Source organism: Siniperca chuatsi, linkage group LG7 (genome assembly GCF_020085105.1).
Source record: "Siniperca chuatsi isolate FFG_IHB_CAS linkage group LG7, ASM2008510v1, whole genome shotgun sequence".
Classification (NCBI taxonomy): domain Eukaryota; kingdom Metazoa; phylum Chordata; class Actinopteri; order Centrarchiformes; family Sinipercidae; genus Siniperca; species Siniperca chuatsi.
The window spans coordinates 123717-147260 of record NC_058048.1 but is presented as its reverse complement, the minus strand read 5'-3'; the positions used below and the strand labels follow the sequence as shown (position 1 = coordinate 147260).

At 44.4% G+C, this 23544-nt stretch overlaps 2 protein-coding genes across 7 annotated transcripts in view; one reads left to right on the top strand and one right to left on the bottom strand.

The window, feature by feature from the left end:
- Positions 1–23544, top strand: part of nf1a (neurofibromin 1a) — a 144657-nt gene that overhangs the window by 14906 nt on the left and 106207 nt on the right. For all 6 annotated transcript variants that reach the window (XR_006378492.1, XM_044201228.1, XM_044201229.1 and 3 more), the window contains exons 7-15: positions 6471–6546; positions 7933–8090; positions 8173–8346; positions 13420–13548; positions 13675–13749; positions 13847–13978; positions 17350–17487; positions 17737–17850; positions 22492–22571. Coding sequence is in view for 5 of the 6 variants with exons in the window: in XM_044201228.1 (XP_044057163.1) it covers positions 6471–6546; positions 7933–8090; positions 8173–8346; positions 13420–13548; positions 13675–13749; positions 13847–13978; positions 17350–17487; positions 17737–17850; positions 22492–22571 (1076 nt within the window). In the remaining variant the exon portion in view is untranslated. The remainder of the gene's footprint in view (positions 1–6470; positions 6547–7932; positions 8091–8172; positions 8347–13419; positions 13549–13674; positions 13750–13846; positions 13979–17349; positions 17488–17736; positions 17851–22491; positions 22572–23544) is intronic.
- Positions 3–3487, bottom strand: LOC122878446 (E3 SUMO-protein ligase ZBED1). Its single transcript, XM_044201236.1, has one exon. The coding sequence runs from the start codon at positions 1947–1949 to the stop codon at positions 915–917; it is 1035 nt and encodes a 344-aa protein (XP_044057171.1). The 5' UTR covers positions 1950–3487; the 3' UTR covers positions 3–914.

Below are 23544 nucleotides of genomic sequence, written 5' to 3'. Positions count from 1 at the left end.
TTCTTCTACCAGCCTGTTTCTGTCCCAAACTATAATACTTGGCATCGTAGTACAGTAATAGAGTATAGAGTAGAGTACAGTCACTATTAGGGCTGGGTGATATGGACAAAAAGTCATATCCCGATATATTTAGGCTGAATATCGATATACGATATATATCCCGATATTTTTTCCGCAAAGTGAGAGCAAATGTTCAGTCAAAGTCAAAGCCAAATATGATGTCACAAGTAGTTTTATTGAAACCAGCCATTTCAGTGAACAGTTGCAAAATCAAATGAATAAATAGTAAACAGGTTTTTTCACCTGGTTCATAATTAAATGCTCAGCTGTTCAAATAACTATAAAATGTAAAAAAAAATACTGTATAACAATAGGACAGGAGTACCTTTTTTGAAATCAAAGCTCCATAAGGTGCACATTTAAATAAAAAACATATCTTAAAAATAGCCTATAAAATAAAATATGCCAATCTTTTTCCAAAAAAAAAATATTTATATGAGAAAAGTACAATATCAAAATTTTTTAGTTTTACAACTATAAATGGCTTATTAAAATCCAATAACAGATTTTATTCTCCTTTCTAACAAATCCAGAGATGCAAATAACAAACATTACAAAAGAATATGACAAACCCTAGTAACTTAAGGGCAGCATTTACATATAAAGAAAGAACAAAATAAAGTGCTCAGTTTAAGAACATTTTTTTTAAACATCAGCTTGAGATTACCTTTTCCTTTTTGTTAACTCCATTTCTTATCTGAACAGTCTCAACCAGTTGCACAAGAAACAGATTATCAACTCAATAAACATTTTCCCCCTCTTTTTACTTTTACTTTTTACTCTTTTTACTATGATAAACAGTAATGCTGTTTTGAGGTAGACATTAGAAGACAGACAAGCGTATCCTCCTTCGTTTAAAGATTTTGTGCGAGAAACACCAGCCTGTCAACAGCATCCGGCTTCAGAGATGCTCTGTGGCAGGTCACGATATTGCCACTACAGCTGAAAACCCTTTCGGAGGGTGAACTGGTAGCTGGTACCAAGAGATACTTTTTTGCCAGGTGGCTCAGAGATGGAAAGAAAACTTCATGATCCTTCCACCACTTGAGAGGATCAGTGTCACTCTCCACACTTGCGGACTGCAAGTAACTTGACAGTTCATTTTCAATAGCCTCCCTCTTGGTTGGTGCAGTGGTGGTGGCTGTGCGCTTCTTGAAGAAGCTTGCCAGTCTCTTAGCTTTTGGTGCTACTGCTGCTTCTCCATCTGCAGGCTCAGGCACAGTGGGCACACATAGGCAAGGCGGTTGACAGCTGCTCTGATCAGCCAGTAGCGTCTCCACCTCCAAGACAGCTCTGTGCTTCAATGCATCGACTTTTTCACTTGGGATGTAGGTGGCCCTGAACCGAGGATCTACAAATGAAGCCATCTCCAAAAGGTCAGTAGTGGCTGGGTCAGAATATTTGCTGTTGAGGTACTCAACAATGCTGGTCTTGATCGATTTACAAAGCTCGCTATCACCCTCTTCACATGCCAGGAGACTTTCGTTAAAACGGTGCAGCACAGGTTTCACATATGATAGAGTGACGTACTCCTCACCTGATAAAGCATCAGTACATTCCTGGAGAGGTTTCAGGACCTTTTGGACTGCTTCTAGGACCTCTAAGTCCTGCCAGGTAGGGACAAGGTGCCTGGTCTTTTTGTCATTAGACAGGACTTTGGCCAGTGCTCCTTCCTGCTCCAGGACTCTCTCTATCATCTGCTGCCTGGATCCCCAGCGTGTGGCAGACTCTGTTATGAGTTGGTGACTTGGCAGACCCAGCTGAATCTGGACTTCAGCAAGATGTCTCCTTTTCTTCCAGCTGTATGAAAAACAGCTTACAATTCTTTTGCACAAAGAAATGGCCCGGGTGAAACGCTTGTCATTCATGCCATGTCCTGCCAGAATCATAAAAAACTATTAAACAAATGTGCTTATGTGAGAAATTTGACTCTGGTTTCACTTTAACACATTCATACAACTAATCCAAAATCAAGCTTTAGAAATATTCTACATTAATATTATTTTCTCGTTTCATAGTTTATTTTTTTTAATCAACACCAGTACTAATCATAAATATCAAATATTATATTATTTTTTTCTGAATTTTAATCATGTAAGTGATTTTTATGTATTATTATCTTTGTATAATTTATAAATGATGACTAAACTGTATGTACATTTACTCGTGTTCCGTTCTTCTTGTTGTTCTTAGTATTTAATATTTATGCTATTTTTTTAATGCTACTTCATATTTCTACTCCACTAAAAACTCCACAATGTTGTTTAGGCATATGTGTCAACATTAGTTTCTAGTTACTTTGCAGTTTGCTATTTTCAATCCAGAGAAAAAACTATAGTCTATCATAATAGCTAAATATATGTTACCTTGATGATAACAACAGGCTAACCAGCATTTTAAAGTCATAATTACCTCACCTTTACCAGCTGTAACATTAAAGTGGTAAATACATCAATGCATCACTAATTCTTATCCAATAACGGAAACCTAATAAATATGGTTCTGAAATCTAGCATTCTGTATTGTAAATGATTTTACATTTAGCACTTTAAGTTTTGTGTTTTATTAACCATTTAACAATACATACTGCATTTCAACGGACACCTGGCCAAGACAGCAGCATAAAACACAAAGTTGCAGACAGACACACAAAGGAAAATAAGGAAAAACTAACATTTTAATATGTTTTTGATTAAAGTAAAATATCTGAATACTCCTTACAACACTGCACTCACCAATAGCCAAGTGCAATCTGTGACCGAAGCACTACATCCTCAACCACTCGTTCAGCTCAACCGCTTTGACGATGTTGCTCCCGTTGTCGGTTGTTATAGCAACCAGATACTTTTCGTGGAGTTTCCAGCTTGCAATTGCGTCCTGCAGGGCCTCAGCTATGTGCTCACCGGTGTGATCCTGGGGGAAATAACTTGTTTGCAGACACGCTGTTTTCATCTCCCAGTCTTGAATGAAGTGAACTGTCACGCTCATGTAAGGCTCACACGTCCTGCTTGACCACATATCGCTGGTCAACGCAAAATGGGTCACGTTAGCGAGCCGGTCAGCAAGGCTCTGTCTGATTTCAGTGTACATTTGTGGCAGTGCTTCTCGTGCAAAGTAGTTGCGACTGGGAAACTCATATCTCGGGTCCATAGTTTTCAGTAGCTTTTGGAATCCGACTTGTTCCACAGTTGCAACGGGGACCATATCTTTAGCAATGTGATAGGACACCACTTGACACTTTTCTTTTCATAAGGCACACTGCGGGAAAATGAAGTTTGCAGTGAGCTTTGTTTCGGGTTTGTGCCACTGTTTTAGGTGGTGAAAAAGATTTGTAGTGCTTCCACCCCTGGCTGTAACTTGTTTATTGCACTCCCTACAAATAACGTGATGTTGTTGCTCATCTGATACTTTGAATCCAACCATCTCCAAATTACTGAACCACTGCTTTTTCTTTTACTAACCAATTCCTCCGCGCTCCATGAGACGTAGTTGCTTCCTCCATGTTTGTTGAAGAGTGGCTCTGTGCCTGCCCCCCTCGAAGAGGAGGGGCGGTGGCGTGGGGAGCAGCGCAAATTTGAACTATATCGATATATGCGATATGGTCTAATTCCCTATCGCGTCTAAAAATATATCAATATATTTTTTTATATCGATATATCGCCCAGCCCTAGTCACTATATATATATATACACTAATGAATGTTAGAATGTTGTTTCAAGATGGTGCCACGGATGGCTGCTTTTTGGTGCACGTTGTTTTGTCTTTTGTTCATAAATTCAGTTTTCTGCTGTGATACCTGGAGCTCATGAACATCAGGGGAACAACTTCAGCAGACTTATTTCTGTCTTTTCTGCTGTCATTAGTGAAATTACTAACATTCTGGTCAAAGGTGCTCTCACCTTTGCTCATGCAGTGAAACGCCTGAGGAGAGGGAAACGTGCCGGTGCGGTTGTGCCTTTCCACCAGTGTGGACTTCGCACACCCTTACTGGGAATATACTATGCAATAAACTGGATGAACTTCAGCTACTGGGGAGGAAAAACAGAGACTTTGTGTGGATCGATAACGGACTCTGCGCTGCTGGCAGCCTTCCAACTCTTCAGAGCGGATCGCGACACAGAACTTTCCGGCAAAACGAAAGGTGATGGTATCTCTGGCTGGTGTAACGATGTGACCGTGATTCAGCAGCACTGTTCTCCTGATCTGGAATATTTATTCATAAACTGTAAACCCTTCTACTCTCCCCGTGACTTTGTTTCATTCATTCTGGTCAGTGTTTACATTTCACCACAGGCCAACATGCAGGACGCACAGTGCACGCTCGCCGACGAGATACTTTATGTGGAGCAGACAAACCCAGACTTATTGTCCTCGGTGACTTTAACAAGGGAAATGTCAGCCATGAACTTCCCAAATTAAGACAGTGTAATAAATTCCCGACCAGAGAGGAGAATATTCCGGATCACTGTTATACTACAGTGAGCAGTGCCTATCACGCTGTCCCCTGTGCTGCACTGGGACACTCTGACCACGTCATGGTCCACCTGATTCCTGCATACAGGCAGAAATTAAAGCTCTGTAAACCTGTTGTGAGGACATCATAGCAGTGGACCAGTGAAGCTATGGAGGACCTTCGGGCTTTCTTGGCCTGTACTGATGGATGTATTCAGGACTACTACCAACAGTCTGGATCAGTTCACAGAGGCTGTGACGTCCTACATCAGCTTCTGTGAGGACTGCTGTGTACCATCACGCACCAGGGTGAGTTACAACATTGACAAACCCTGGTTCACAGCTAAACTCAGACAGCTGAGGTTGGAAAAGGAAGAGGTGTTCAGGAGTGGAGACAGGGAGAGGTTTAGGGAGTCAAAGTACATTTTTAGCAAGGCGGTGAGATGCTTCAAATCCTCCACCATTATGCCCGTCCCCAAAAAACCAAGGACCACAGGACTTAATGGTTACAGACCCGTCGCCCTGACCTCTGTGGTAATGAGGTCTTTCAACGGTCTTGTGCTGTCACACCTCAAATCCATTACAGACCCACTCCTGGACCCACTGCAGTTTGCCTACAGAGCCAACAGGTCTGTAGACGATGCAGTAAACATGGCCCTTCATTTCATCCTCCAGCACCTGGACTCCTCAACAGCTGCACCTCAAGTCACCAGTCCGTCAAGCTCCTGAAGTTCGTGGACAACACCCTCATTGGGCTCATCTCTGATGGGGATGAGTCTGCCTACAGGTGGGAGAATGACCGCCTGGTGATCTGGTGCAGCCAGAACAACCTGGAGCTCAACGCTCTCAAGACGGTGGAGATGGTTGTGGATTACAGGAAGAACCCACCCCCCCCCCGCCACCATCACCGTGTGTGACTCCCCAGTCTCAGTGGAGTGGAGTCCTTCAGTTCCTGGGCACCACCATCACCCAGGACCTCAAGTGGGAGCTGATGTTCAGCTCCCTCACCAAGAAAGCCCAGCAGAGGATGTAGTTCCTGTGGCAGCTGAAGTAATTCTACCTGCCAAATACAATGATGGTGCACTTCTACACCGCCATCATGAGTCCATCCTCACCTCCTCCATCACCATCTGGTACGCTGCTGCCACTGCCAAGGACAAGGGCAGACTGCAGTGTATCATTCGCTCCACAGAGAAGGTGATTGGCTGCAATCTACCTTCCCTCCAGGACCTAAGGTGTGCAGGAAAGATTGTGGCTGACCCCTCCCACCCTGGACACAAACTGTTTCAGACACTCTGGCAGGAGGCTGTGGTCCGTCAGGACCAAAACCTCATGCCACAGAAACAGTTTCTTCCCGACTGCAGCTGGCCTCATCAACAAGGCCCGGGACCCCCACTGACACTGGATCATATGCCCCTAACCCCTCACTACACGTTATATTAACATAAAGTCTACACACCTGACTCAGTGCGTTACATTAACGCATATCTTCTGGACTACTATCTTGCACATTGTAAATATTCTTTGTACTTCATACTGTGAACTCTTGCACATTCCCATGTAAATGTCTTGCACATCCCTGTGCAAACATTAATTTAATTTAAATAACAGTCATATTGTACATATTCACTATTTTTATAATAGTTTTTTATATCTTATTGCATATTTTCTATTTATGACCTTTGACTCGCAGTACTTGCATGCTATCTTTGTTTATATTTTTCTACTTACTATGTTTATTGTATGCACCATAATACCAAAACAAGTTCCTTGTATGTGTAAACCTACTTGGCAATAAAGCTGATTCTGATGAATAGCTGAAATGTCAACAGTAACTGAGCAGTGGTTAACACTTGTTTGCAGAGAAATATTTGACTGTTGTCAGTTGGCCCCTTCCTAAGTAGATAGTTCGGCTGTGTATAGGTTCTTCTTATACTTCTACTGTTCTCTCTCTACAGGCGTTTTGGAACTGGGTGGAGAATTACCCAGATGAGTTCACCATGCTCTACCAGCGACCACAGGCAGAAATGGCAGGTATGAAAGGATTCAAACTATTCAGTCTAACTTAGATTTGATTGGTGTGTTTGAGCAAAGATGCAGCCTATCGTCAAATCTCACATTCTGCCCATGATTTGATTTGATTTTTGTTTTGTTTTTACAAATAGTGTAAGAGCTCTACAGATACAAATTGTAAAAAGCAGCTAAACCAAGCCAGTCATCAATAATTAAACATATGTACTTTAAGACACTAGTTAAAGGAATGTTTATCTTCAAGGTCTTGGACTGTCCTTATATAGCGCCTTTCTAGTCTTTCTGACGACTCAAAGCGCTTCAACTACATATCTCATTCACACATTCATATGGCGATGGAGCAATGTGGGGTTCAGTGTCTTGCCAAGGACACTTTGACATGTGGGCTGGGGATCGAACCGCCAACCTTCCGATAGGTGGACAAACCCGCTCTACCACTAAGCCAAAGACGCCCTTAAAAGTAAAACTTGCAATATCCGGAACTATCCATACTTAATTCTTGCCGGCATATAGATAGATATGTTTGTTGGTGGTGACTGGTGTCAGTCATAGCATACAAGCTGATTTTTGGAGGGGTTGCAGAGGGCTGAACCAAGTGTGGTAGAAGTAGGAGGTGGGGTTTGTTTTGTTAGAGGATAGACTTTTAAAGTTCCTCACCTAATGAAACATATGATTGTTAATTGTATATGTGTACATACTTAACACACTGCATGTATCTGGTGAAATTTCCGTATTTTTTCAAATCACAATATATATCACAGAAAAAAAGCTATCACAATGTCAGTTTTTTCCAATATCATGCAGCCCTAATCAGTTGGCTTTTAAAACTTCAAATCAATGTGTGTGTTTTGTTTTTTGTTTTTGTTGAACCCCCAATATGGACAGAGAGTTTAAAGAGCAAGTAAAGACCCCATTTTAGCTTGAACACGCTACCTCAAATTTGCATTTGAACACAGACACTAACACACGCTCCAAGATTACAGACACTCCCACCCACCTCACAGCTCTGGCAGATCAGACCGTCTGCACCGTATGCCTTTTAGCCACGTTACCTAGATGATACATTTGGTGGTTATCCAGGATTCCTAGAGCCCAAGTTACATATGTAGCTTTTGTTTATTGTCTACACCAGCAGTTGATAATAAAGCGGTGACAGTGATTCCACCTTCACTGACGGGCCGGTCGGTCGTTCAGATCTGGACTGGTTTGAACTGCTAGCTTAGCGAAATTTAGGCAGATGCAGCAGAAGCAATGGACAGTGACAGAACAGGGGATGTGAAGGAGTGGTAGGGGGGATGGAAATGCTCCTTTAGCCTTTGAAAGTGAAGTTGTTGTCTCATTAACTGTGTGTGTGTGTGTGTGTGTGTGTGTGTGTTGGTGTGTGTTCAGAAGCTGCAGAGAAGTTGTTTGACCTGGTGGACAGCTTTGCGGAGAGCGCCAAGAGGAAGGCAGCCGTGTGGCCACTGCAGATCATCCTCCTCATCCTCTGTCCAGAGATCACACACACCATCTCCAAAGACACCGTGGAAGACAGCAAGGCCAACAAGGTGGGAGGAAAGAACACAGACACACACACAGAGCAGAGACTGACTCCAGCACTCACACTTTCCTGTCCTTTTGTGTCTGCAGAAACTGTTTTTGGATAGTTTGCGGAAAGCTTTAGCGGGCCAAGGTGGCAGTAAGCAGCTGATGGAGAGTGCTGCCATCGCCTGTGTCAAACTGTGTAAAGCCTCCACCTACATCAACTGGGAGGATCACTCAACCATTTTCCTCCTGGTCCAGTCCATCGTCATGGATCTCAAGGTCTGACCAGTTTACTGCAAATGGACTTTCTCTCTTCACTTTCCTTCATTGTATGCATTTTTGTCACTGCAACTCGAAAATTCAATCATTCGATGTAGGGCTGCCGCAAGTTGTTGATGTAATCGTTGACATCGACGCTGAAATGACGACAGCTTTAGAACGTAACGGCTGTGAAACAATCAGAAAATAACGTAAACGTTTTATTTCTCTGATTCACCAGCTTTCTCCGGCGCGCTCTCTCTTTATTCAATCTATAGGTTGCTCGACCACAAATGTCTGTGTCGCTCTCTCTCTCTCTCTCAAAAAAATGAACACAAACCATGAACTGCTTTACTGACTGTGGAGCTGTTTGACCGGTGTGATCGCTGGATTGCCCAACGTGACGTCGGGTTGCGGTTCTGAAACCATAGTGTTGCCTATTCATTAGTAAGGAAAGCTTTTAATATCTTTTTAGTTCCCATTCAGAGTGGTCCGATTGCTTGGCCCCTGGTAGTGCAGCTTGCAGCATTGTCAAGAACCGTGGTATGGCTGCTTGCAGCTTTCTCGAGAAATGCTCATCTGATTAACTTCACACTTGACACTGGGTCCTTGGGACCTCAACAATACATCCGTCAAGTGTGAAGTCGATTGGATGAACGGTTCTCGAGATATGCGAAGGACAGTCATACACACAGACAGACACACAGACAGACAGAGATTCCTTCCTTTATAGTTAGATGCCAACCTGCCATGTATTGGCCAAATGGTACCAAATTTGTCACTCAGACATCATATCTACACATGTCCACCAAATGTGGTTGCAATTGCACAAAGTGTTCAGGAGATAGGGCATTTTTTTGTATTATAAGCCCTGCCCACTGCATTTGAGCAAACTTTGAGGGCCAGCTATAGCAAAACTCTATGGAATATCAAAAATCTGGAAAAGTAGCCTTTTCCAGCTTGGACCAGAGATGTTCTGTAACTAATTTGGTTTTTGATTGCTCAAAATTTGTAGGATGAGCAGCGAAAAAACATAGTTAGACAAAATTCTAAATGGCGGAAAATCAGTCTAGGCGCAAATGGGGGTGGCTTATAGGGATAGATTTGTCTGAACCCACAGAATACAGGAAAAAGAGTTTTGTTTATGAAACTTGCTGTTCAAAAGTTACAGGCCACAGTGAAAAATATCACTAGAAATGGGATCAATCATCTAATCGCTCTGATTACTCTACCTGTGGCTTTTAGCTCCGAAACGTATTTGTGAGACCTCCGGTTTTAGGCTATTTTAAATGCCTTTAGCCTGATTCGAAGCTGCTAAGTAGTTAGCTGTTCACAGTCTGCACTATGGTCTACGTTAGAAGACGCTGTAGTAATGCTACATAAACAGGAACCTTTTATTTATTTTCTGTGGCAGCAAACACAACACACAGTCTTTCAGTAACTGTTATACTGCAACCTGAGCTTATCTGCACACTTTATGGCTGACTATAGTAACGTAACTACCCCTGACACACCGGGAAAAACTCACTTTCACAACAAACCCGCTGGACACACACAGGCCGGTAACACACAGGTGCAGTTAGACTGTAGGTGTGCTAACCAGAGGTGGAAGAAGTATTCAGGTCCATTAGATGTTAGATTCAATTTTATTGTCATTACACACGTACAAGTACAAGGCAACAAAATGCAGGTTTAGGTTTAAGTACAATAAGCAAGTGCAGGATATCGTAGAAAAGGTTTCAGTCGTAGTCATCTGGACACTGTTTTCAGAATCAAGACGTTTCGGCTCCCATCCGGAAGTCATTCTCAATATATATTGAGAATGACTTCCGATTATTGAGATTATTAAGATATTGCACAGCAGTAATGAAGGTATGAATAATATCAATATCAATAAATAGGAAAAACTAAAATAGGAAAAACTAAATATTGCACAATTATTTCAAGTATGGCAGAGATGTAATGATAAATGTCCAGTTTAGTGACCTAAGGTCATACAACACTTAGAGGGAGGAGTTAAAGAGTTTGATGGCCACAGGCAGGAATGACTTCCTGTGGTGCTTTTTGGGGGGGGATGAGTCTTCTGCTGAAGGTACTCCTTTGTTTGACCAGCACGTCATGGAGCGGGTGGGAGACACGGTCCAAGATGGCGTGTAGTTTGGCCAGCATCCTCCTCTCTGACACCACCGCTAGAGAGTCCAGCTCCACCCCCACAATGTCACTGGCCTTACGGATCAGTTTGTTGCGTCTGTTGGCGTCCGCTACCCTTCCGTGGTGTAGATGGTGAAGAGGAAGGGAGAGAGGACAGTCCCCTGAGGGGCCCCAGTGTTGCTGACCACGCTGTCCGACACACAGTGCTGCACACACACGTGCTGTGGTCTGCCAGTCAGGTAGTCCATAATCCAGGACACAAGGGAGGCTTCCACCTGCATCGCTACCAGCTTCTCACCCAGCAGGGCCGGCCGGATGGTGTTGAAAGCACTGGAGAAGTCAAAAAACATGATCCTCACTGTGCTTGCTGGCTTGTCCAGGTGGGTGTGGATGCAGTTAAGCAGGAAGATGATGGCGTCCTCAACTCCCAGCCGGGGCTGGTAGGCGAACTGAAGTGTGAAGAGGGCCGTTAGCCTGATGGGAAGGGGGGAGCAGAGTACTCAGAGGAGCTTGAGGGCAGACAGCAGCTGAGTTAGAGGGGGGATGAGCAGGAGCCTGTGTGTCGAATCTGTTAAAGAACAGATTAAGTTCGTTGGCCCTGTCCAAACTGCCTTCAACTCCTCTGCTGCCAGTCGGTCTGAAGCCAGTGATGCTCTTCATGCTGCTCCAGACCTCTCTCGTGTTGTTCTGCTGGAGTTTCCGCTCCAGCTTCCTCCTGTACTTTTCTTTGGCCTCCCTGATTTTCACCTTCAGGTCGGCCTGGATTGCCCTCACCTCCTCCCTATTACCATCAGTAAAGGCCCTCCTCTTGGCATTCAGGATGTCTTTGATGTCCTTTTGTTACCCACGGTTTGTTATTCGGGTAGTTGGGACATTGCAGTCCACACAGAAGTTAATGTAGCCAGCGATGCACTCAGTGAGCCCGTCAATGTCCTCTCCATGAGGCTCACAGAGTACATCCCAGTTTGTCACCTCAAAACATCCCTGAAGTGTCCCATAGGCCTCCCCTGACCATCTCCTCACTGTCCTTGTGGTCGCAGGCTGCCTTTTAACCTGAGGCACATAGCAGGGTTTAAGGTAAACCAGGTTGTGATCTGACCTACCCAGAGGGGGGAGGAGGGAAGAGCTGTATGCGTCCTTAACGTTAGCATACAGCAGGTCCAGTGTCCTCTCCTCTCTAGTAGGACAACTCGCATACTGGGTGAAATTAGTCAGTGTTGTTGAAACACTGACATGGTTGAAGTCACCCGAGATTAATATGAGTGCATTCGGGTGTTGAGTCTGGAGTTGTGCTATGGCAGTGTGAATGCCGTTGCACGCCGATGCTCCTTCCTGAAGTCCACGATGAGCTCCTTTGTCTTGGAGGTGTTAGTCTGAGCACCATGTGGCCAGGTGCTGGACCTCCTCGATGTAGGCAGTCTCATCGTTGTTGCTGATGAGACCAATCACCGTAGTATCGTCTGCAAACTTGCGCAGGCCTGCAGTCGAGTGTGAAGAGGGAGTAGAGGAAGGGGCTCAGCACACAGCCCTGTGGTACGCCAGTGTTGAGTGTGATGGTGGCAGAGCAGTTGTGGCCTGACCTAACAAGCTGAAGTCTGTTTGTCAGGAAGTCCATAATCCAATTGCATACGGAGGTGTTAGTGCCCAGGTTTCCAAGTCTGGTGATTAAATTGGAAGGGGTGATAGTGTTGAATGCAGAGCTGAAGTCAACAAACAGCATTCGTGCGTAAGTTACATTACTACATGCATAAGTTACATTACTTAAGCAAACGTACTAATAGCAACCCCACTGTGAAAATACTCCACTACAAGTAAAAGTTCTGCATTTTAAACCTTACTGAAGTAAAAGTATGTAAGTATTATAGCAAACTTTACTTAAAGTACTCATCGCATAGTAAAATGGTCCCTGTCAGTGTTAGTGTTACTATTATATATGATGTTTCTGGATTAATATTACTGCTGCATTAATGTGTATGTTGCATTTTACTGCTGTTGATATTTAAGCTTGAGCTAATTTTAAGTAGTTTATATAGTGTTGGGTAGTTTAAATGTTTTAGAAAAAGTGTCATAATCAACCAGACGCGCTAGTCGCCTTCCACAGCATGATATCAGTCATTTCTGTTTCAGCGAGACTAAAAACCCAATGTCCTGTTTTGAAATTCTACAGACGTCCGCTTACCAGGGCTCATCACAGCCTCTTTTCCAACTTTCTTTGTAGCAAAAGTAGTGTCTCATGTTTTATCCTTGAAACACATTGCAGTGCAACATTAATTACTCTATCATGTTTATTTTTTCCTGTAGATTGCATAGACCAATACAACCATTCATTTAGAACACTGACATACCATCTTGTTTGGATGATCTGGCTATTTATTATTTGTTATTTAAGCTGATCGCAGGGAGAGAGATCGACTGCTGGGTGAGCTAGATTGACTTTTAACAAGTGAGAAAGCAGCACACTGTGCTGTCAATTCATAGCTTGTCTCAATAGAAACATTGTTTTCTAGGTTCACACACACACACACACACACACACACACACACATACATACATACATACATTCACAAATTACAGACTCCTTTTTTCATATAGTATGTACTCATCGGGACATTTTACAGTGTAAAAATCAACTAGTCAGTGCTCTCTGATGGAAGAACTATGTGATGGAGACACTGTTAATAAATAATCTCAATCATATCTTTGACATTTTTCTATTACAGTTTCTTGTTACTTATTATCCAACACATCACTTAACATTGCTTTCTCCCATAAATTACCAGTTATTTGTAACACTTGTAATTTCCCCCAATATTCAGCTGAATGTGTAACTGACCACCAGTTATTCCTCTCTATGAGCGTATTGTGTCAAGTCTGGAATATATCTCACCAGAAATGTGCTTTTAAATGACCCGAAGTGACCTGTGGCCCTCCCTGTCCCACCAGGCTCTGCTGTTCAACCCAGCCAAACCCTTCTGGAGGGGAACGGGCAGCCAGAATGCTGACGTGGAGCTCATGATGGACTGCTTCGTCTCTTGTTTTCGCATCAATCCTCACAACAACCAGCACTTTAAGGTGGACTGAAAAGAAGTGATATTCATTTATTACTTGTAATTTTTGCCCTACTTAACATCATGGAGCAGCCCCATAATATCAGTAGCTCTAGCTAATTCTCATGAGTGTCTCCTCTTTGTCCTGAAGGTCTGTTTGGCCTCCTCCTCTCCCTCCACCTTTCACTTTGTCCTGGTCAACTCGTTGCACAGAATAATCACCAATGTAAGTCTGCAGAGCTTCTTCACACATTAGTCATGATAGAATAGTTTTATGTGTTACCTTCACTTGTCATATCTCGTCCTATGTTGTCTACTTTCAGTCCCATCTGGACTGGTGGCCTAAGATCGATGCAGTGTACTGCCACTCCGGAGAGCTTCGCTTTATGTTTTCAGACACCCTCAACCGGGTGATCCAAGGTGTTGGCACCCACGCTCCACTGCGCATGACACCGGTGAGAGGACAGCAACATGTTACATTACTTTACTACCTTAAACATGCCAAATCATAGTTAGTGTAAAGTTTGAGACGGACAGTTAATGAACCTGTTTAACTCCTAAATATGAAGATGCGTTGTATGGATAAAAAAAAGTATCCTAGAAGTACCCAAAATTGAAATGAAGATGTTAATACATATTGAAGGATAATTCGAGTTTCTTAAAACAAAGTAATTGTTTAGTTTAAGGAACACGGTGACATACCTACAATGAAGTCTAACAACAAGCTCGAGCAGTCAGACGATCAGACAGGTTGGAAACAAACCACAGTTTATTTAGATGATCTAAACCACTTTATTTGTAGGTCAGACTGACAGTGAGCGCACCTGAAATGTCACTAATCCCTCATTGCACAGACAAACTGCACACGATTCTCTTAGGTCAATTAGGTCAGTATGAAGGCAAATACCAGTTCCAATTAAATTTATTTATATAGCGCCAATTCATAACAGAAGTTCTGAATATTCACTTTTCCTATAGAGCAGGTCTAGACTGTACTCTTTATATTATTATTTACAGAGACCCAAGAAAAAAACTTCCTTTTAACAGGCAGAGAGAGAGAGAGAGAGAGAGAGAGAGAGAGAGAGAGAATAATAGGAATGATAGTCATAGGAATAATGACAATAATAGTTCCAGTGGATCAGCAATTAACTTATTGACTATCCATCCATCCATCTTCTTCCGCTTATCCGGGGCCGGGTCGCGGGGGCAGCAGTCTAAGCAGGGACTCCCAGACTTCCTTCGCCCCAGACACTTCCTCCAGCTCCTCCGGGGGGATCCCGAGGCGTTCCCAGGCCAGCCGAGAGACATAGTCCCTCCAGCGTGTCCTGGGTCTTCCCCGGGGCCGCCTCCCGGTGGGACATGCCCAGAACACCTCCCGAGGGAGGCGCCCAGGAGGCATCCGGATCAGATGCCCTAGCCACCTCAGCTGGCTCCTCTCGACGTGGAGGAGCAGCGGCTCTACTCGAGCTCCCCGTGTGACTGAGCTCCTCACCCTATCTCTAAGGGAGCGCCCAGCCACTCGGCGGAGGAAGCCCATTTCGGCCGCTTGTATCCGCGATCTTGTCCTTTCGGTCACTACCCAAAGCTCATGACCATAGGTGAGGGCAGGAGCGTAGATTGACCGGTAAATCGAGAGCTTTGTCTTTCGACTCAGCTCCTTCTTTACCACAACGGTCCGATACAGCGCCCGCATCACTGCAGGCGCTGCACCGATCCGCCTGTCAATCTCACGCTCCATCCGTCCCTCACTCGTGAACAAGACCCGAGATACTTAAACTCCTCCACTTGGGGCAAGGACTCCCCACCCACGCGAAGAGAGCAAACCACCTTTTTCCGGTCAAGAACCATGGCCTCAGATTTGGAAGAGCTGATTCTCATCCCAGCTGCTTCACACTCGGCTGCAAACCGTCCCAGTGCATGCTGCAGGTCCTGGTTTGAAGAAGCCATCAGAACGACATCATCTGCAAACAGCAGAGATGAGATCCTGTGGTTCCCAAACCGGACACCCTCCGCCCCTGACTGCGCCTAGAAATTCTGTCCATATAAATTATGAACAGAACCGGTGACAAAGGGCAGCCCTGGCGGAGTCCAACATGCACCGGGAACAGGTCTGACTTACTGCCGGCAATGCGAACACAGCTCCTGCTCCGGTTATACAGGGACCGGACAGCCCTTAGCAAAGGGCCCCGGACCCCATACTCCCAGAGCACTCCCCACAAAGCGCCCGGGGCACACGGTCGAATGCCTTCTCCAGATCCACAAAGCACATGTGGACTGGTTGGGCAAACTCCCATGAACCCTCGAGCACCCGATGGAGAGTATAGAGCTGGTCCAGTGTTCCACGACCGGGACGAAAACCACTCTGCTCCTCCTGAATCCGAGGTTCGACTATCGGACGAATTCTCCTCTCCAGTACCCTGGAATAGACCTTACCGGGAGGCTGAGAAGTGTGATCCCTCTGTGATTGGAACACACCCTCCGGTCCCCTTCTTATACAGAGGGACCACCACCCCGGTCTGCCAGTCCAGAGGCACTGTCCCAGACCGCCACGCGATGTTGCAGAGACGTGTCAGCCAAGACAGTCCCACAACATCCAGAGACTTAAGATACTCAGGACGGATCTCATCCACCCCGAAGCCTTGCCACCAAGGAGCTTGCCAACAACCTCAGTGACTTCGGCCAGGGTGATGGATGAGTCCGCCTCCGGTCCCCAGCCTCCACTTCCTCTTCGGAAGACGTGACAGCGGGATTGAGGAGATCCTCAAAGTATTCCTTCCACCGTCCGACAACATCCCCAGTCGAGGTCAACAGCTCTCCACCCGCACCGTACAAGGTGTTGGTGAAGAACTGCTTCCCCCTCCTGAGCCGTCGGACGGTTTGCCAGAATTTCTTTGAGGCCGACCGATAGTCCTCCTCCATGGCCTCTCCGAACCTCTCCCAGTCCTGAGTTTTTGCCTCTGTGACCGCACGGGCTGCAGCACGCTTAGCCTGCCGGTACCTGTCAGCTGCCTCGGGAGTCCCACGAGCCAACAAGGCCCGATAGGACTCCTTCTTCAGCCTGACGGCATCCCTTACTTCCGGCGTCCACCACCGTGTTCGGGGATTGCCGCCGCGACAGGCACCAGAAACCTTGCGACCACAGCTACGAGCCGCCGCATCGACAATGGAGGTGGAAAACATGGTCCACTCGAACTCAATGTCCCCAACCTCCCCCGGGATCTGGGAGAAGCTCTCCCGGAGGTGTGAGTTGTAGACCCTGCTGGCAGAGGGCTCCGCCAGACGTTCCCAGCAGACCCTCACGATACGCTTGGGCCTGCCAAGTCTGTCCGGCTTCCTCCCCCGCCAGCGGATCCAACTTAGACTTCAATATTAATATTACTGAGAGGAATGATGACTAAACCTACAAAATAAGACTCATGTTGTAATAAATTGGAATTTTCTGTACTTCATTTATTTAGTAATGTAATAATTGGACAATACTTGTACAACACTGCTACACTTGTTAGTAGATAAATTCAGTGTTGGTTTGACTCCGCACATGGGATTTGTTGACAAGAAGAAAAATGTAGACTATATCAGTGTAACATTTTCTTTATTCATCAGTCATCACCTAAATCAAATGGACCTGAGGGAACAAATCTGAACATAATTTGCTTCTGCTCAGAAGTTCATTTGACTGCATCAATCAGAATGTATAATTAACACCTTGAATTTGCTCCAAAGTCCACTCCCGGTCAACATATTCTCTGGACACTCTAATGCAGTTGGTAAACAATGTGCCTGAACCTATCCAGAGTCCTCCCTGTTGTCTGCTGCCCTCCCACAGAGTCTGACATTCAAAGGGAAGATGACCACCAGCCTCAAGTTCAAAGAGAAAGCTGCAGAACAAGACACTCGAAGTTACAAGTGCCTCCTTCTCGCTCTGGTCAAACTCATCCACGCTGACCCTAAACTCATGTTGCATGTGAGTCTGCCACAACATTCATGTCAGAATGATTCAGCAGCTAAAAACAACTTTAATTTATTAGTTTAATTATGATAAGTTTCTACGGTGACTATTTTTCTTGCATGCAGGTTCTAATACATTCATAGACTTTAGATGTTTTTTGTTTATTTTTGTTTTATTTCATGTCAGTGTTAATTCATTTCAGCTGTGTTGTTTATGGCTTGAATGACAAAGAACTTGCTCCTAAATAGCTTTTGTGTGTGTTAGAACCCAGTGAAGCAAGCTCCAGAGATGCAGAGTAGTACAGCAGAACTCATCACCGGCCTGGTGCAGCTAGTGCCTCTAACCAACACCACCCAGCTCTCACAAGAAGCCATGGAGGTCAGAGACCAAACCACTCTTTTCACTAAATGTATGACTAACGCTTCTCATTTTTATGGCAGATGACAAGGGTAGAATTTGTAGAATTCTGACATGAAGAACAGTTATTTTCTTGTTATCAACTTTTTCCCAAACTTCTTTTCCCTCACAAATCAGATTTTCAATTTACATTATGGACATTAAGAACATATTTGTACTATTCTGACATCAAAGGGGAATTCCAGAAATGTAGTCTTGCACTTCCATTAAGTCAGTGGACTCATAAGAAACAGGGAAAAAAAGGCAGAGAGACTTTTCTTTCAACACTTCCTGCAGATGATTCAATTTAAAAGCCTATCATGGATGGGAGGAATGATACCCTTTAAACTGCCGGAATGCTTTTAATGTGAAACATCTGTGCAGGAATTGAGTTACGTTCACTGATTAGTGGCCCTTTGCTGCATGTCATCCCCTCTCTCTCTTTGCCACATTTACTGTCTCTCTTCAACTGTTCCTATCAAATAAAGACAAAAAGCCCAAAATGATGATAATAAAAAAAAGAAAAATAGCGAAATTGAGGCAACTGTAAGTATTTATAAAACGAAAACAGTATTTGTGTTAAAAAGAGTGTTCTCAGCAGAGTGGTGAGTATGACACGACTCTGTTGTTGTACCGATGGAATTAGAGCTGTGGAAATGTACGTTATGATGAATTTATCAAGACTACAGGTAAATATGGAGGAAGTGTTGTTTGTATTCACAGCAAATTAAAACGGGAGCAGTGAGGCTTCTTACCAAAAAATTGTGAAATCTACTACTATTAATACAGGTCTGTCTGTAATATAAATAAAGATAAAGGCCTGGTTCTCTCTGCAGTTGAAGTAAATAACAGCAAACTTTATCAGTGTATTTGAGACATTACATAGGAAAAGTTTCAGTCTATTTAGTTTAATTTTATTTATATAGCACCACAAGGGGGCACAAGCCAGTGTCTTCTTGTGCCAGTCCCAAGTCTGGATAAATGCAGAGGGTTGTGTCAGCAAGGGCATCCGACGTAAAACACATGCCAAATTAAAAATGCGAATCGTGAAAATGACTTCCATACCGGATCGGTCGGGGCCCGGGTTAACAACGACCGCCACCTGTGCTGTTGACCTACAGGGTACCGGTGGAAATTGGACTACTGTTGGTCAAAGACGAAGGAAAGGAGGAAGGTGTGTTCGTAGGCAGAGAGAGAAGAGGAAAGCTAAGAATGTAGGACTGACAGTAGGGACTTTGAATGTTGGGACTATGACAGGGAAGGCTAGAGAGTTGATTGACATGATGCAGAGAAGGAAGGTGGACATACTGTGTGTCCAGGAGACCAGGTGGAAAGGTAGCAAGGCTAGATGCTTAGGAGCAGGGTTCAAGTTATTCTACCATGGGTCAGATAGGAAGAGAAATGGAGTAGGCGTTATCCTGAAAGAGGAGTTTGTGAGGAATGTTCCAGAGGTGAAAAGAGTATCAGACAGGTTGATGAGTCTGAAACTGGAAATTGAAGGAGTGATGTTCAATGTTGTGAGTGGTTATGCCCCACAGGTAGGATGTGAGTTAGAAGAGAAGGAGAAATTCTGGAGTGAGTTAGATGAAGTGATGCAGAGCATCCCCAGGGGTGAGAGAGTGGTGATTGGTGCAGATTTCAATGGGCATGTAGGTGAAGGGAACAGAGGTGATGAGAATGTGATGGGCAGGTTTGGTCTTCAGGACAGGAACACAGAAGGACAGATGGTGGTAGACTTTGCAAAGAGGATGGAAATGGCTGTAGTGAACACTTTCTTCCAGAAGAGGCAGGAACATAGGGTGACATATAAGAGCAGAGGTAGAAGCACTCAGGTGGACTACATCTTGTGCAGACGTTGTAATCTGAAAGAGACCAGTAACTGTAAAGTAGTGGTAGGGGAGAGTGTAGCCAGACAACACAGGATGGTAGTGTGTAAAATGACTCTGGTGGTGAGGAAGATGAAGAAGACAAAGGCAGAGCAGAGGACGATGTGGTGGAAGTTGAAAAAGGAAGAATGCCGTGTAGTTTTCAGGGAGGAGCTGAGACAGACTCTGGGTGGTCAGGAAGTGCTCCCAGATGACTGGACCACCACAGCTAATGTGATCAGGGTGACAGGAAGGAGGGTACTCGGTGTGTCATCTGGAAAGAGGAAAGTGGACAAGGAGACTTGGTGGTGGAACGAGGAAGTGCAGGAGTGTATACAGAGAAAGAGGTTAGCTAAGAAGAGGTGGGACGCTGAGAGGACTGAAGAGAGTAGACAGGAGTACAGGGAGATGCAGCGTAAGGTGAAGGTAGAGGTGGCAAAGGCCAAACAAAGAGCATATGAGGACTTGTATGCTAGGTTGGACACTAAAGAGAGAGAGGTGGATTTGTACAGGTTGGCCAGACAAAGAGATAGAGATGGGAAGGATGTGCAGCAGGTTAGGGTGATTAAAGATAAAGATGGAAATGTATTGACAGGTGCCGGGAATGTGATGGGAAGATGGAAGGAGTACTTTGAAGAGTTGATGAATGAGGAAAATGAAAGGGAACGAAGAGTAGAAGAGGTGACTGGTGTGGAGCAGGAAGTATCAAAGATTAGCAAGAGTGAAGTGAGGAGGACGTTGAAGAGGATGAAGCGTGGAAAGGCAGTTGGTCCTGATGACATACCTGTGGAGGTATGGAAGTGTCTAGGAGAGGTGGCAGTAGAGTTTCTGACTAGTTTGTTTAACAAGATCTTAGAGAGTGAGAGGATGCCCGAGGAATGGAGGAGAAGTGTACTGGTGCCAATTTTTAAGAACAAGGGAGATGTGCAGAGCTGTGGCAACTACAGAGGAATAAAGCTGATGAGCCATACAATGAAGTTGTGGGAAAGAGTAGTGGAAGCTAGGCTAAGGGCAGAGGTGAGCATTTGTGAGCAGCAATATGGTTTCATGCCTAGAAAGAGTACAACAGATGCAGTATTTGCTTTGAGGATGCTGATGGAGAAGTACAGAGAAGGTCATAGGGAGTTGCATTGTGTCTTCGTAGATTTAGAGAAAGCGTATGACAGGGTGCCGAGAGAGGAGCTGTGGTACTGTATGAGGAAGTCTGGAGTGGCAGAGAAGTATGTTAGAGTGGTGCAGGACATGTATGAGAGCTGTAAGACCGTGGTGAGGTGTGCTGTAGGTGTGACAGAGGAGTTCAAGGTGGAGGTGGGTCTGCATCAAGGATCGGCTCTGAGCCCCTTCTTGTTTGCTCTGGTGATGGACAGGCTGACAGACGAGGTTAGACAGGAATCTCCATGGACTATGATGTTTGCGGATGACATTGTGATTTGTAGTGAGAGCAGGGAGCAGGTGGAGGAAAATCTAGAGAGATGGAGGTCTGCTCTGGAAAACAGCGGAATGAAGCTTAGCCGCAGTAAGACAGAATACATGTGTGTCAATGAGAGGGACCCAGGTGGAACGGTGAGGTTACAGGGAGCAGAGGTGAAGAAGGTGCAGGACTTTAAGTACTTAGGGTCAACGGTTCAGAGCAATGGAGATTGTGGAAAATAGGTGAAGAGGCGAGTGCAAGCAGGTTGGAACGGGTGGAGAAAAGTGTCAGGTGTGTTGTGTGATAAAAGAGTATCAGCAAGAATGAAAGGAAAGGTGTTCAAGACAGTGGTGAGACCAGCGATGTTGTACAGCTTAGAGACAGTGGCACTGAAGAAAAGACAAGAGGCAGAGCTGGAGGTAGCAGAGCTTAAGATGTTGAGGTTCTCTTTGGGAGTGACAAGGATGGACAGGATCGGGAATGAGTACATCAGAGGGACAGGTCATGTTAGATGTTTTGGAGATAAAGTCAGAGAGGTCAGACTGAGGTGGTTTGGACATGTTCAGAGGAGAGACTGTGAATATATTGGTAGAAGGATGCTGAGGTTGGAGCTGCCAGGCAGGAGGTCTAGAGGAAGACCAAAGAGGAGATTTATGGATGTAGTGAGAGAGGACATGAAGTTAATTGGTGTGAGCGAAGAGGATGCAGAGGACTGGGTTAGATGGAGGCACATGATTCGCTGTGGCGACCCCTGAAAGGGAACAGCCGAAAGGAAAAGAAGGAGCACCAATTTGTAACAGAAGTTTTGTCATTGCACTTTTCCTATAGAGCAGGTCTAAACCCATCTTTATAATGAGAGACAGCGAGAGAGAGACAGATGAATTTTTTATTAAAAATAATGTAATATTATTTTATTAATAACAGTAATGAGACTAATAATTGTAGTAGCGGTTGTCGAGCAGGAACACAGGGGCAGTAGGAGGTCCGCAACCACAGATCCAGTCTCTGCAGCTCTGGAGGCAGAAATACCTGCTGAAAGCGACAGGACAGAGGAGAGAAACGAGAAAGCACAAAACTATGGGAGAGAGAAGATGTCAAATTAGTAACATACAGTAATGGGATAAAAATGTATACAGATGGAGAGGAAGAGAGAGGTGCTCAGTGCATCATGGGAAGTCTCCCGGCAGTCTAGGCCTATAGCAGCATAACTAAGGGATGGTTCAGGTCTAAGTCTAAAAAGCCATTTCATTTTTGTTGTTTCTTTCTTCTTTTGTATTTACTTTGTTTCTGTCTCCTCCTTCTGGTTCTTTCTCTACCTCTCCTGTTTTCTGTCCTGTCTGTTTTCAGGCTCTGTTAGTTCTGCACCAGCCAGAGACCATAGAGCTGTGGAATCCTGATGGCCCCATAGAGACGTTCTGGGATATAAGGTGCTCAACAATCTTCTCATCTTTCCATAAAAAAGGGGGAGATCAAATGCCTTCCTATTATTCATACCATTCCTACCCTCTAATACCATTCCTATACCCTATTCCTCCATTCATACCCATGGAGCCACAGTTGTCTGCTGTGACTCAACCATGGTGTGCTGGTTCGGGTGACATGGTAGCTTTGCACCGTCTTCAGACCCCTTTGCATTTTTTTAATATTTTGTTTTGATTACATTCAATTTGAGATATACAATATGTGTTAAAAGAAGGGATTGAAGCCAGTAAGCTAATTAGGGGTACTGTATCTGTTAGGATTCTTCTTCTTCTTGTGCCCTAAAAGTATCTGTAACAGCTACAGTTTCCAAACTCAGATAGGAGTAGTGGATAGGGAATCTCATCCACTACTCAGACAAAAAGATTTGTACTGATTGGCCAAATGGTGGCGCTATAACAACAAATTCATGTTTTGGTCTATAACTTTTGAACCGTAAGTCTCAGAAACAAATTTCTTTTTTTTCTTCTTTTTTCCTGGATCTTGTGGGTCCAGGCAAAGCTATCCATATAAACCATGCCCATTTGCACCTGGAGATATTTTCCGCCATTTTGAATTTTGTCCAAATCTGTTTTTTTGCTACTCCTACAAATTTTGAGAAATCAGCATCAAAATTTTCACATAGCATATCTGGACCAATCCAGAAAAAAAGTAAATTTTTGGGATTTTGATATTCCATATGATTTTTAAATTATTCATTTTTAAACCTGTGTCTTAAGTTCAATTTTATATAAACACTCATAAATCAAAATTGGCTTAAAGCTATTGTAACCAAACTTGTTGCACGTTTGGATCATTGACTGTATATAAAGATGGACGACATGACAGGTCCCTGACATGGATGTATAAAGAGAACTAGATACACCCTCGGCAGTGGTGCCCCGTTGATTTCTATGAAAGCTGCTCAGTGGCGCATGAAGC